The sequence below is a fragment of the Thermobia domestica genome, chromosome 9, assembly GCF_964235325.1.
Source record: "Thermobia domestica chromosome 9, izTheDome1.hap1.1, whole genome shotgun sequence".
Classification (NCBI taxonomy): Eukaryota; Metazoa; Arthropoda; class Insecta; order Zygentoma; family Lepismatidae; genus Thermobia; species Thermobia domestica.
The window spans coordinates 12,770,106-12,784,589 of record NC_137462.1 but is presented as its reverse complement, the minus strand read 5'-3'; the positions used below and the strand labels follow the sequence as shown (position 1 = coordinate 12,784,589).

At 37.0% G+C, this 14,484-nt stretch overlaps 1 protein-coding gene across 3 annotated transcripts in view; it reads right to left on the bottom strand.

The window, feature by feature from the left end:
• Positions 1 to 14,484, bottom strand: part of Rbp6 (RNA-binding protein 6) — a 1,467,626-nt gene that overhangs the window by 164,284 nt on the left and 1,288,858 nt on the right. For all 3 annotated transcript variants that reach the window (XM_081770618.1, XM_081770619.1, XM_081770620.1), the window contains exon 8: positions 34 to 116. In XM_081770618.1, coding sequence (XP_081626744.1) covers positions 34 to 116 — 83 coding nt within the window. The remainder of the gene's footprint in view (positions 1 to 33; positions 117 to 14,484) is intronic.

Below are 14,484 nucleotides of genomic sequence, written 5' to 3'. Positions count from 1 at the left end.
GTAAATTGAGAAATCCCGAGAAGAAGTACTTACCATTTTATTGTTGATTTCATGAAAGTGAATTTCGCACACTTTGTCAACGACGTCTTCACTCTGAAATGTGACAAAACCAAAACCTGCAACGAAAAGAAAACAAACAAGAAATTAATTAAAAGCTACATTAAGCGAATCGTACATAAAAAGAACATCGTCCAACATTAGATAATAAAAATACAACAAACTAAATGGATTTTAAATATTAATATTTATTTTTTTTTTTTAAATTTCAAATATATTTTCACTGAGCTGTGAGTAGTTAACATGATTGGTGCTGAGCCCGGTTGCAGTTTGGGATACACGTTTCAGTTCTCGCGTTAAATAGTATGTATAATATATTCTCACACAGCACCGATATTACACAAATAGACATACTCTCATACAGTACCGACAAAATGAAATGAAATATCTGTTTTAAGTCTCATGGTTAAGCCGGATAGACTAAAGGAGATGGTGATGCTGAGAAATGAATAAAATGGTGGAATGAAGAAAGTGGGATGAAACGGGAGAACCCCTAGAAAACCCACGCACGGTGTTTGTCCAGCACAAAGCTCACTTGACGCGAGCTAGGATCATATTCTCAGACAGTACCGATACTACACAAATAGACAAACTCTCATACAGCACCGATACTACACAAATAGACATACTCTCATAGAGTACCGACAAAATGAAATGAAATCTATGTTTTACGTCCCATGGTTACGCCTGCTAGGCTAAAGGAGACGGTGATGACAAGAAATGAATAAAATGGTGGAATGAAGAAAATGGGATGAAACGGGAGAACCCCTAGAAAACCCACGCACGGTGTTTATTCAGAACAAAGCTCACTTGACGCAAGCTGGGATCATAATCTCATACAGTACCGATACTACACAAAGAAACACTCTCATACAGAACCGATACTACACAAATAGACAAACTCTCATACAGCACCGATACTGCACAAATAGAGATACTCTCAATAATCAATGTCTATTATGTATATGAATGAACCCAGTATCTTGCTTTCCCGTTATCAAGCGCCATGTGTCAATGTCGGAGAGAAACCATGAAGTATCATTCGGGGAGAAGAGGGTAGCAATTTCTCCCTTGAGTTTAATTTATCTATTTTTTAATATACTAATGAATAAGTAGCAGTATATACTAATGAACATGGAGGAATGGCGTGCACCTAAGAACGACACAAAATTGTGAAGCTATTTTGTGATGTACGAAACTCAAAATTTCATCACATATATTGTGGTTCCTTCTGTTTGTACGAAGAGTACGTAAAATTTTGTAATTATATTACGACAAAAATAATAATGCAGAAGCCAAACGTTCTGAAATTGCTCAGAATTACCCCCACACACGCGTAATACCACCACACTGGTTGGTAATGCTCCGCAGTAGGAAAGATCAACTTCACCAACTACGTAGCTTTCAAATTAACATTGTATTCAAAATATCTTTTTACAGCTAGAAGTTACTGGAGGCTACAACATAGAAATGAGAATACATTTTGGGAATTCATCACATCAAGAAAACTATTTTTATTTAAACAGTGTACATCGAGAAATTTAATTGAGTTTCTTAGATTAAAGTGTAATTTTCTGCAAGTAAGAGATATGAAAGAAAGTGCGTTTGCATATAATAATCAGACAATTCACATACAATCCATTTATATCGATTTCATATGAAAGTTACACTTATAATTTTCTGGAGAATTTGCGTAGGAACACTATGATACTACAAGTATCCGTCTATTACGGAATCGTTAGAGACAATGCATAAATCTTCCAGAACGTGGTAAGTCACAGGGGCGTAAATAAGAGCCCCGCAGACCCCGCACTGCGGGGGAGAGGGGCCTCAAGCCATAAAGCGGCCCCAAATCATAAAGTGGAAAGGGGCCCTACTCCATGCTGTCTGCGGGGAGGCCCCCAAGCCTTTAGTTACGCCACTGGTAAGTCAGGATCATACAGTGCATCAACGTCACAAAACAGTTCATCTACGCCTATAGAATCAGCTGTACTTAGAAAAAAAGTATCTCATTAAAACTGAAATTTTCATAAAATGGCAAATGCTTTATATGAAAAATATGTCATTTTTTTGGTACTTGTTAAAAACTTTCTATTATCTATTCTAAGTGACCAAAATTTCAGTGTATATGTATTCAAAAAACGTGAAATATAATTTGAGGCAATGCATCACAGCACCCGTTATACCGAACACAAGGAACTATGGACCTTGTGTTTCCTAATACTTTAGACTTCCTGCCGCAGTATTCCGTATTCACTGCTGTCAAGGCTTTTCCAAACACGAGGAACTGAGGAGCTGGAGTTCCCTAATACTTGAAACTTCCCGCCCACACATTCCGTATTCACTGCTGTCAAGACTTACTTTTGCACATTTTGGACCTAGCTTAACCCACAGCATATAAGAGAATTCCCTTGGGTATATCTCTGGCAATTATACCCTGTATGAAATCACATTGCATTGCTGAAATATGCATTTTTTTGGATGACTTATGTGTGACTTTTTACGTTGATACGCCTCACTATTACTACATCGTTTCTCGCGTTCGAAATAACGCGTGGTGTTGAAATGACCCGCACTTTCGAATGGCCTAGCTCTGAAACTATGCACTTTTGCCTACAGGTCAATATGCACTTTTGGTTTCTTATTTTGATGTGAGGAATCATCTTTGACAAATTGTCGGCATAGTTCATTAACCCGTTGTATAAACAGTGGTGCCCCCCGCGCAATTGTCTATCCACAGTTGTTCTTCGATGAAAAAAAAAACTTTTCGATTAATTTTAACACCCCCTCAAACATATTTATATAGATTTTTAACCCCCACAAATATTTCAATGACGCAGTTTGCGTCATATCCCCCCTTGTGGGCACCCCCTGGTATAAACGAGTTTTCGTAAACAAAATTCCTCAAAAAACGTGAAACTTTACCTATATTGATGAAGAATCTTACCTCCTCTCCTCTCAAAATAAAAATCTTAAATCTATATTAAATAAATTGCACAGAACTGAACATTCAACTGATCGGTCATTTGTTGGGACAGAAAGTGACATTTGCAGCATTACAGGCAGTTTCAGTAACTTGGTTGGTCTTTTCCATTTAGCCTTTGTTTCACAAGGAACCGTTCTTTTTTATTTGTACCACAAGAAGAAAACAAAAATAGCAAAAAAAAAAGAAAAAAAGAAAAGAAAAGAAAAAGAAAATACGAAAAACAAAATCTGGACAAGTCTGACGTTAAAAGCCCCTCCATTGAAATAATCTGGCATCCTTAGAGGATTAACTGTAGTCAAAGGCAGAATGAGAGGGTTAAATTTGATAGGAGAAAAGAATAGGGGTGGATTATTTTAGGAGAAAAAACTTAAGAACAGGAATGAAAAAAAACTCCCACAGACATAGAAGAACCTTCTCAAAAACAGAGAAAAAGGAAGGAAGAGACGAAGAGGAAGATTTCTGCGTAGTCCGCAAATGAGGAAACTTAAGAAGTAAAGTTTCTCCCAGCCTCAAAGATTGCACATCAGCCTCCGATTAACTTTGGAGGAAGGAAGAAGACCGTGGTTCTTTCTTGTGTATGTAGCGTCCTTGTAGCTTTTTTTAAAAATCTGTATTCCATCTCTCCCCGCAAAAACCTCTCCCTTTTTCACTGCGTTAAACTTCTTTACCACTACAAGAAAATCGGCTGCATGTTATGAAGGTGGCTGGAAGCATAATGCACAAGAGCAAACACTGAGGCCTTTTTTTTTTGATAAGAGGTTAAGGAGGAGGGATAGAAACAGTAGCAATTTAAAAAAAAGAAAGGAAACTGATTCAGTGGCGTTGATTAAAGGGGGGAACATGTTCAAGGACCACTGTACAATCTTAACTCATAGTTGCCATCCAGTACGATTGTGATGTACCCAAGTTAACGTGTTTTTCTTTTTTTTTTTAAGTCAAGGCTTACTCAGCAGGAAAAGCTAGAAAACAAAACTCGATCCTGAAAATCTCGAATTTACACGAGGAGCAAACGATATAAAAAATGTTCTTTTTAAAAAAAAAAAAGAAAGAAAAAACATCCCCTACCTCAACTTATTTGCTTAATAGGTTTAAATTAAGCAGACACACGAAGCAGTTAAACATTTTCCCTTTTAACTTGAGATATTACGGATCAAAATTCCTGATTGATTACTTTTCTGCACATTTATGTAGTAGAATCTATACCAGGATAGTACCTTTGTAATTAAAAATACAGGACATGGGTAACATCTTAAAGTATACGTATTTTATATCTTCTATTGCCAATGCTTTCTCTGTGAAATGGCTTCATTTACGCTGCATCTACAACCTCGTTACGGTTCAAGTGCAGCGACGTATTTTTATATGAAATAAAATGAAATATTTCAGTTAAACGTCCCACCATTATGCAGTTTAGGCTAAGAGAGATGATCATTAAGACACGTGAATGATGATGCAAGAATTGGTGGAATGAGACAGTGGGAGGAAACGGGAGTGTCAAGAGAGAAGCAACAGACACGATCTTGTCCTCCACAACTTACGATTCCGGGAATCGAACCAGGGACCTCGCGCACCAGAGGTAAGCCACAGTTCAAATAATGAGGTGCATACTCCTAATAGTGGTAGACATATCTTTAATAGTGTTACACATGCTTCTAACAATGACACAGCTCTAACAGTGATACACATATCTCTAACAATGACACACATATCCCCCCCTAACAATGAGCTCAGTAGTAGAGCGTTCACCTCTGGTGCATGGGGTCAGTGGTTCGATCCCAGCTCGCGCCCAGTGAGATTTGTGATGGACAAACACCATGTACATGGGTTTTCTCGGGGTTCTCCAGTTTCTTTTCACTTTCTTCATTCCACCATTTCCTTCATTTCACATCATCACCGTCTTCTTTAGCCCACTGTTTGTCTAGAAAGAATATAGAAACGGCAGTTCATCTTAGTGGAAGTCAATATTTACTAAGGAGTGAGCAAAGAAGAATAATGACAAGAATCCGTGCATTTTATTTTTATTTTCCACATTCCGCCATTTTCGGTGTATTTTAATAAACGAATACTCATGTATTCACTGTGTGGATACTTTTTTTTTTAAAAAGTTTCTTTATTTTAAAAGAGAAAGAAATTCATATTTCCGTATTCATTGTGTAATTCAAAAAACAATTTCAGCACCACCTGGCAACCCTGGTGTTTTTGTTTTTGGTTTGAGTTTGGGATGGAGGGGGAAGGAAGGAAGATAGAAACGAAAAGTTTTGTTGTAGCAGTAGTAATAGTAATAGTAGTGGCGCCCACTCATCATGCAGATCACAGTTCCCATTAGACTTACAACCAGCAAACTGCCTGACTCTATATAACAACTTGTCTTCAGCAGAAACGGTTGGTCCACAGGAGAACCTTAGACTTGCAAAACTGCTGCGGTAGAAGCAGTGACATCTCTCGGCGACTGAAGGGGGAAATAAAATTGCCCTCCCCCTTCCTTCCTTCTCTAACCGTGAATGTGACATTCCTTTATTACAAGACGTACCCCCACCGAACCGCTATTTTTCCATATTTGTTTGCTTGTGATTTTTATTTCCATTATGACATATGAAGTTATCATGTTTTGTTGTGTTGCTGTAGTGATGTCAAATTCGTGTAACGAATATTTCACAAGGAATCGACTGCTCCTCTGTGTATTGTTTGCAATTGAATACACTCTTAAGGCTGACAACGCTAGAATTCTTTGATGGCTGACAACGCTAGACCATTTTCAAAATTATAGTGTATACTCACCTCACTCATATACACTCGTTCTTTCGTAACTTTAAGATGAGAATACGTTGGGCTGTAAAATTATTAAATGGATATACGTCGTACATTCTCCTATATGCCCTATTATATCCCTGTTGCCAAGTTTCTTCAAGAATCTAGGAACAGTTGAAGTATGCTATTTTCGTTTTCTTAAGACTTTCAAGCTATGTTATGCATCAACATACAATGTGCAATGCCCCGAAAACAATCAATAGAGGTATTGGTATAACCTTTTTGTAGGAAAGTCTATAAAATCTCAAGATTTTTTCAAGTGTTTCAGAAAATTAGCCTACATTGCAATTATCCTTCACATATAGATAACAGTCCACATCACTGTTGTCAGACGGGTTGCCTAACACATTAGGAAGAATCGAATTTGTATATAGCCGTTAATCTGAAGATTTATTACCACAATTTTAACAACGGTTATCTGAAGATTCATTGCCAGAATTTTAACAAAGATTATCTGAAGACTCATTGCCAGAATTTTAACAACGGTTATCTGAAGATTCATGACCACAATTTTAACAATTGTTAGGTATTGAATCCCACGAAGTCCAGAGATGGCCATTGATTTGACTATTAGTCTTCACTGTTAAGTTCGATAGATCCACTAAACAAAGCACGTGTTATCTTCTTTCAAGATTTGAGATTGGGCATTCGATTGATAAGTCGGCCTTAAAACTAAATTATTTAACACTAAATTTTGGATGGGTCCAGCCTACCAGCTGGCTATTATAAAGTGGGATGTGTCTCATCGAAGTTGTTGTTGGTTTCTTTAAGCGGAGATCATTTCTTTTATTCTGTCTTCAGCAAAGAGTTCAAAACTCACGTTCCTTCGGCCTCAACCTCACGAAGTGAGTGTGACATCAGAACGATGATGTGAGGGTGAGGTTAAATGAGTGTGCTGTTGAAATGATGTGAAAGTGAGGTCAAGTGAGCGTGAGTCGAAATGATATGTGAGCATGAGGTTAAGTGAGCGTGGTGTCGAAATGACGCTGTGACCGTGAGGTTGAGTGAGCGTGGTGTCGAAATGGTGCTGTGACCGTGAGGATGAGTGAGCATGGTGACGAAATGGTGCTATGAGCGTGGGGTTGAGTGAGCACAGTGTCGAAATGGTGTTGTGACCGTGAGGTTGAGTGAGCGTGGTGACGAAATGGTGCTATGAGCGTGGGGTTGAGTGAGTACAGTGTCAAAATGGTGTTGTGACCGTGAGGTTGAGTGAGCGTGGTGACGAAATGGTGCTATGAGCGTGGGGTTGAGTGAGCGTGGTGTCGAAATGGTGTTGTGACCGTGAGGTTGAGTGAGCGTGGTGACGAAATGGTGCTATGAGCGTGGGGTTGAGTGAGCGTGGTGTCGAAATGGTGTTGTGACCGTGAGGTTGAGTGAGCGTGGTGACGAAATGGTGCTATGAGTGAAATGGTTCGAAATAATGTTGTAAGCGTGAAATCGAGTGAGTGTAAATAATGTTGTGAGAGTGATATCAGATTGATGGTGTGAGCATGGGGTTGAATGAGATTAGGTCAAAGTTGACATTTTTGGTCCTCAACGCTGAGGGGCATTAGCTAATACACAGTACATAACAAGTTATAATTCTTAAGGTACACCAACATAAAAAGTGTTTAGATTCGAACCTTCGTCCCTGTGGTATATTGCTAACGCCCTAACACTCAGTTGACACGTATATACACCCAAAGTCTCTCTCGATAAGTTTCGACATGCATTTGTTTTTCTAAACCAATGCAACAGAGAGTTGATAAATACATATACAAAGAAAGATAAAAAGATAAAAACAATTCTCTCACTAAACAATGTTCATCTGAATTTTCGGAGAAATTATTCAATCAATTATTCTGGAGGCCTTCCATAATCAGTTTATGTGCTTTTTTTCATTTATCGAAATATACGATACCTGAATACTAATCACCTTAAAAACACCGGTATTCAATCACAGCAACCAAATACATTATGTATTCTATTTCTATTGTAAAATATAACTAGGAAAGACCATTAGGGGAAAAATAGGTCCCTTCGATCTTCTCCCACTACCTCAACAGTGGGTGATAAATCTAATTTTTTTGTTAACTTCTTATGAATTCCTCGCTGAGTTGTTTCGAGATTTCGGTGAATATTTTTATTTTTCTTCTTGTTTTTTTTTCTTTTCAAGACAAAAATGCTTTTAGAAACCGAGGATTCAGAGAAGAAATTTCAAGAATTTTTTGACGGCATTCTCCAAAATAAATAGATTCCAGTTTTCTTTCGCAGCATAATGAGAAAAATAATATCCACAATCATTCTTAATTTCGTTTGATTTCTGTTCTTTCCTGAAAATATAATGACTGAATTGGTATTGATTAATCTTTGCTACTTGCATCCGCGAATGAAATCATTTTTAATTGCATTATTATTGTGAAATTTATAATTACAAAAAAAAAAACTGAAAAACTAAGTCCAATACAACGCTAACCGAGATAATGCATGTGCAAGAAAAAGGTGTGTGTCACTTTGCATTCAGGAGGGTGCCAATAGAGGGTAGTATACCAGGTACAGACCCCCCCTCAAAACTTCGAAACTCGACAGATAATTGCTCACTTTCTTCAAAAAAAATAAATAAATAAATAAATAAAAAAATAAAGTATGTAGCGTACGTAAAAGCGTAGGTTATATGTGTAAATCCTGTAGTTTTTTTTTGGACTTAACGAACAGCAAACGTACAACTAAAAAGTATATTTTATACGTACTTTCCGTACAGGTGTTCCGAGTAAACGTACTTTCCGTACAGGTGTTCCGAGTAAACGTACTTTCCGTACAGGTGTTCCGAGTAAACGTACTTTCCGTACAGGTGTTCCGAGTAAACGTACTTTCCGTACAGGTGTTCCGAGTAAACGTACTTTCCATACAGATGTTCCGAGTGAACGTACTTTCCGTACAGGTGTTCCGAGTAAACGTACTTTCCGTACAGGTGTTCCGAGTAAACGTACTTTCCGTACAGGTGTTCCGAGTAAACGTACTTTCCGTACAGGTGTTCCGAGTAAACGTACTTTCCATACAGGTGTTCCGAGTAAACGTACTTTCCATACAGGTGTTCCGAGTAAACGTACTTTCCGTACAGGTGTTCCGAGTAAACGTATTTTCCGTATGAACGAAAGAACTATATATAGGCAGTCAGGATCTTACATATATAGATGGACGTATGTAACATATAGCTGACGTATATAATATGTAATATAAGGAAGACTGTTAAATATCAGACATCCTGCAGCGGCATAATGTAACATCTAAGCTGGAAAATTATGTAGCATATGGATAACGTATGTTCCGTACTGATTTCCGTAGTAAACATAAGGATTCCGTATATTTGTGCAATATGCCGCTGTTCGGATAACGGATTTTTCTCAGTGTACTTGTTCAAGCAAAAACATACTTGATGTAGTTTAAAAATTTGATCATACTCTTCATTTCTACTATTCTTATAAAACAACTTAAGTTGTATCCTTTTTTTGTTGTTGTTTTTGAGAATACAGGTGACAGTAGTTAAAAGTACTTATCGTTTCTTCGGGTACAGAATAACTAACTAACTAAATCTATGGTCTATGCAACCCGAAGTTCAATGCTACGTTCACAAAAAGTTCTCCACTGACTTCTGTCCTTAGCCAACTCGATACAGTTTCTAATTTGTATTCCTATTTCTGCGAGATTCTGATACAATACCCCTAACGATGACAGTTCCTCCCAACAAGGACAAATATACCCCTAATAATGGCACACATGTGATACAATGGGATACTGCTAACAATGTTGTATACATACATATATACTGTATATGCTTTCAACAGTGACACAATATTCTTAACAATGACACACATATTCGTATCAATGGTAAATATGATATTAACAGTGATACAATATTCTTAAGGATGACAGTTACTCCCAACAATGGCAAATATAGCTCTAACAATGGCACACATACTCCCAACAACTATACAACTCTAAAGACAAATATACTCAGTGACGCGTGGTCCCGCGTAACGTAGTTGCTAATGCTCTCGCTCTTGTCGCGAGTTGTCCCGGGTTCGATTCCGGATTTCGACATTCGGTCGAAAAAAATGTGAAAGTCCTTTCAGGCTAGTCATATTGAGTGAGTTTTTTTTTCTGGGTTCTCCTCATTCATACCAAGCAAATGCCGGAGTACGTAGTACCTAACATAATGGTCCCAGTCTGCTTCCTTTGTTTTTCCCAATTCCCTGAGCCATGTGATCGCCAAAGGATGTCATCCCTCATAAGGGTGACGGGCTAACATGGCATTAGATCCCGGAAGCCCAGAAACCTAATTTCTAACTTAACCTACTTTTAGCAATCCATGTATTCTTAACAGTGACACAATATTTCTAACAACGACACAGATTTTCCCCAACAGTGACATAGTCCTAATAATGACACACAAATTCCTAACAGTGACGCACAAACACCATGTGTAAATATTGAAAAAAAAGATTCTTTTTTCTCTATATCATTTGCTAAAAAGGGGAAATAAGGTAATATCGTTTTCCTTAGGAAAGATCTTTAAATGTTAAGTATTATGAAAATCCATGGATGATGTAGGGAACAGAGAAAAGAAACGCTTAAAGTGTTGGAGGCAAAAGGGAAGACGCTCAAAGGACGAGACAGATGCCGGTCGATTTTGCTCCAGAAAACGTTTTCTCAAAAGAAACTCGAACAGACTGAAAGAAAAGAAGTGAAAAAGAAAGAAAAGAAAAAAAACTGGAATGAAACGCGAAAGGTGTAAAAGGACGCGACACTTACAGATGATACGACCAGATAATCTGCTTACTGCGATTCCATACGACTTTCTTTCTATCTCTCTTTTTTCGTTTTTCTTTCTTCGAACTTTCAGGGTATCCAGCTACACATTTTTAACAAAGCGCAAAATTTAACATTTTCGTTTTCTTTTTAAAAAAGAAATGCTTAAAAATATTATAGAACTAATAATATATTTCACAACAAGTAGTCTGTTGGTCACAATTAGAACTATATATGTCACTGTCAGGATGCATCTATCACTGTTAGGATGTATGTACCACTGTTAGGATGTATTATCACTGTTAAGATTTATGTATCACTGTTAGGACGTATGTGTCACTGTTAGAATGTGTCTATCACTGTTAGGATGTACCTAGGTATGTACACTGTTAGGATGTATTATCACTGTTAGGATGTATGTGTCACTGTAGGGATGTATGTACTACTGTTCGGATGTATATGCCACTGTTCGGATGTATGTGTCATTGTTAGGATGTATGTATCTTTGTTAGGATGTCTGTGCCACTGTTCGGATGTATGTATCACTGGTAGGACTATGTGTCACTGTTGACACTATGTGTGCCACTGTGAAGATTAGGCCTAAGACCACGAATAGTGTCGCGATAGCGATGAAGAACACAGTAGCAATAAGTGTAACCAAAGTGAACTAATAATAAGTGCAAAACCAGTGGGTATTGTAATCAAATCACAACACTAGTGCACATGCCAACAACCGACCATGATGACAATGAAATAGAAGACATATATGATGAGATTAGTGACATATTGCATCAGGAGGGAAGATGTGAGGTCATAGTAATGGGAGAATTCAACAGCATAGTAGGAGAAGCAGCTGCGAAAAAGGTGGACTAGGTAGACGATGGGACCAAATGCTTATCGGCTTCTGTAAGCAACATGATATGGTTTAAGGTTGGTTTAAAGGGACAAGTTTTGCCGATAGATGGCACTACAGTTTTTATATCTCACCCATGTATTTTTTACCATTCACAAAAAAACACGATTTCTCTTACAAATTTCAACCTACAGACTTCAAACTTTTAGAAAGGGAACTTCATAATCTATCCGTGCCGATTTTTTATTTAGAATTTTCTTCATTGTTGAAATGGCTTGATTGTTGAAATGGATATCCAAATCTTTAATAATGGAATTGTTTCAACAATTAAGAAAATTCTAAATAAAAAATCGGCACGGATTGTTCCCTTTAATAGGTTATGAAGTTCCTTCTCGAAAAATTTAAAGTCTCTAGGTTGAAATTTGTAAGAGAAATTGTAAATTTTCGTGAAAGGTAAAAAATACATGGGAGAGATACGAAGACTGTAGTGCCATCTATCGGCAAAACTTGTCCCTTTACACTAACCTTAAGAAAAGAAAAAAAGCAAGCTGTACACGTGGAAAAGTTTAGGAAACAATAAACGCTACTAAAGGAATTGCATTCTTGTTAACAATGTCTATGTTGTACCTGGTAAAAAAATGAAACCACAGATTCCTGGCTTCCAAACAAGAAAAAAAAATGTTTATATGACATATAGTCCGGAAGTTGACAGGGGCGAAGGTAGACAGCTCCGAATGTAGGGAGAAAGCAACTTCACACCCGTCAGTGGAATAATAGGATCTAAAGAGGGAGTTCATAAATACATAAAAATCATATTGGCTTGACATGTTATACACATGTTACATAACTTTAAATCATTTAGGGGTTCTCCTTAAATAATTTAGGGATTCACCGAAAGTTTCTAGGTCAGGAATAATGAAAACGGTGCAGTAAACATGGAAACCGTACAGAAAAAAGTTTTTATCCATAACGCGATTGCACGCTCATCTACAATGGGAGTTAAAGTAAAGACCACTGAACATGATTGTATAATCTCAGAGAGCAATGGAAAGTAATATATCAGATAGAAACTTGCAGAGAGAGAGTAGAAATAAAAACAAGTGTAACTAGTCGTAATGAAATAACAGGCAGAATATATACAACGACGTACTGTGATTAAAACGTAATATCTAACACAGAGGCACTACAAACTACTAGGTCGTACGTGCTAACAATAAACGTACATACAGAAGATGTTCAAAGTGCTGTCCTCCCACAACTTTGCAACGTGCTAATCGTGAGTTTCGAATGCATTCCATCACTTCCAATGTGTTGTGTAACTCTTTACACGCATCTTCAGTGCGGTTTTGTAAGTTGTCAAATTCCTTTCCCTAAATGTGAGGTTCGTTTCGCCCCACATTCGAAGCTGTGTAGCTCCGCCCTGTCCACTTCTGGACTATATGTCATAAACTTTTCTCTCGTTTTGGTGCCAGGAATCTGTGGTTTCATTTTTTACCATTACTTTTGGGAAACCCTGTATATATATATATATATATATATATATATATATATATATATATATATATATATATATATATATATATATATATATATATATATATATATAGTTATTGAATTATAATTTAACGATATTGAATTTTAGAAAGATTTTATGAAGAAAACTAGAGGAAGGGAAAGTTTTGTAAAAATAAATTGATAAATTGAAAATATGAACGCAAACAATTAATCTCTTATTACTTCATCGTCATTTTCTTTTTAAAAAATTAAAATATGGCAATTCTACCATAACCAAAAGAGTTCTTATTGCTCTCTCATCTTCACTTTTATACTTTTTTCTTACAGTTTTCAAGTTTTAGACATTTCCGTAGAATAAGCGAATGACCTTAACCGAAATTTATCTTCATATTCAGAGAAAAAAAAATAAAGATTATGGTTTTAGTCATTAACTGGACAAGACGCTGATGGAAAACGACAAATTTGTATATAAACTTCAAGATTTTGAAAAAAAAATATCCCATAATTCATAACTATAATTCCATTTTTCTTCTTTTACCAACGCATATCCTCAGTCCATGCTTTTTTTTTTACCCTCCTCAATGGCCTAAAGATCTCTTTTTTTTTCTTTCCCTTCGGCTCTTCGCCTAGACATCTATCCCCTCTTGCCCCCCTTTGGAAGACATCGCCAAAAGAGGTCGCACACTGAAATCAGCTGAGTCAGCATTCAAGACATCGCCTCTCTTCTCTCTCTCGTCGTCGTCGTCGTCTTCTCCAAGTGGAGTCACAGCTGGAAGGGACATAACTGATGCCAGGGAAAAAAAATGGTGGACTACATTCAGGTGCGGATAACGACAGCCAAAGTGCGTTCTCTTTCTTCTGTACGAAATCACTATCTTACACGCACGGTAATTCTATATCTTGCATCATGGACCAATGCTTTTTTTTCTCTTGTGAAAAAACATCAAATGAGAAATATTGACCATATATATATATATATATATATATATATATATATATATATATATATATATATATATATATATATATATCTTCAATAATGAACATAATTGCTGGTCTGTAAGTAAGCTAACTACAGAAAGATTAGTGTAGTGTATTGTATTTTACACCTTTGTGTTGCACAATGTAGAACCATAGACACGACCATAGTCGTTTTCATTAGTATTCGCCTTCTTATTGGTTAATTAAGCAAAAATACAAACACTGCTTTAGTCGTTTTAAATAGTTTCCGCTTTGTTATTGGTTAACTATCCGGAAACATACACACTTCTCTAATCGATTATAATCGCTTCTGCTCGGTTAATGGTTAACTCTATACTCTTGTGTCGTACGATGAAGAAGCGTGAACACTGCTTTAACCAAGGATGTTATAAAATAGAGGATCTGCCTTACATTAAAATCTTGAAGCCATACGTCACAGTTTCGCCATTCCCACTCTGCCCACTCCGCCAAATAAGATCACAACGTTTGGGGCCAA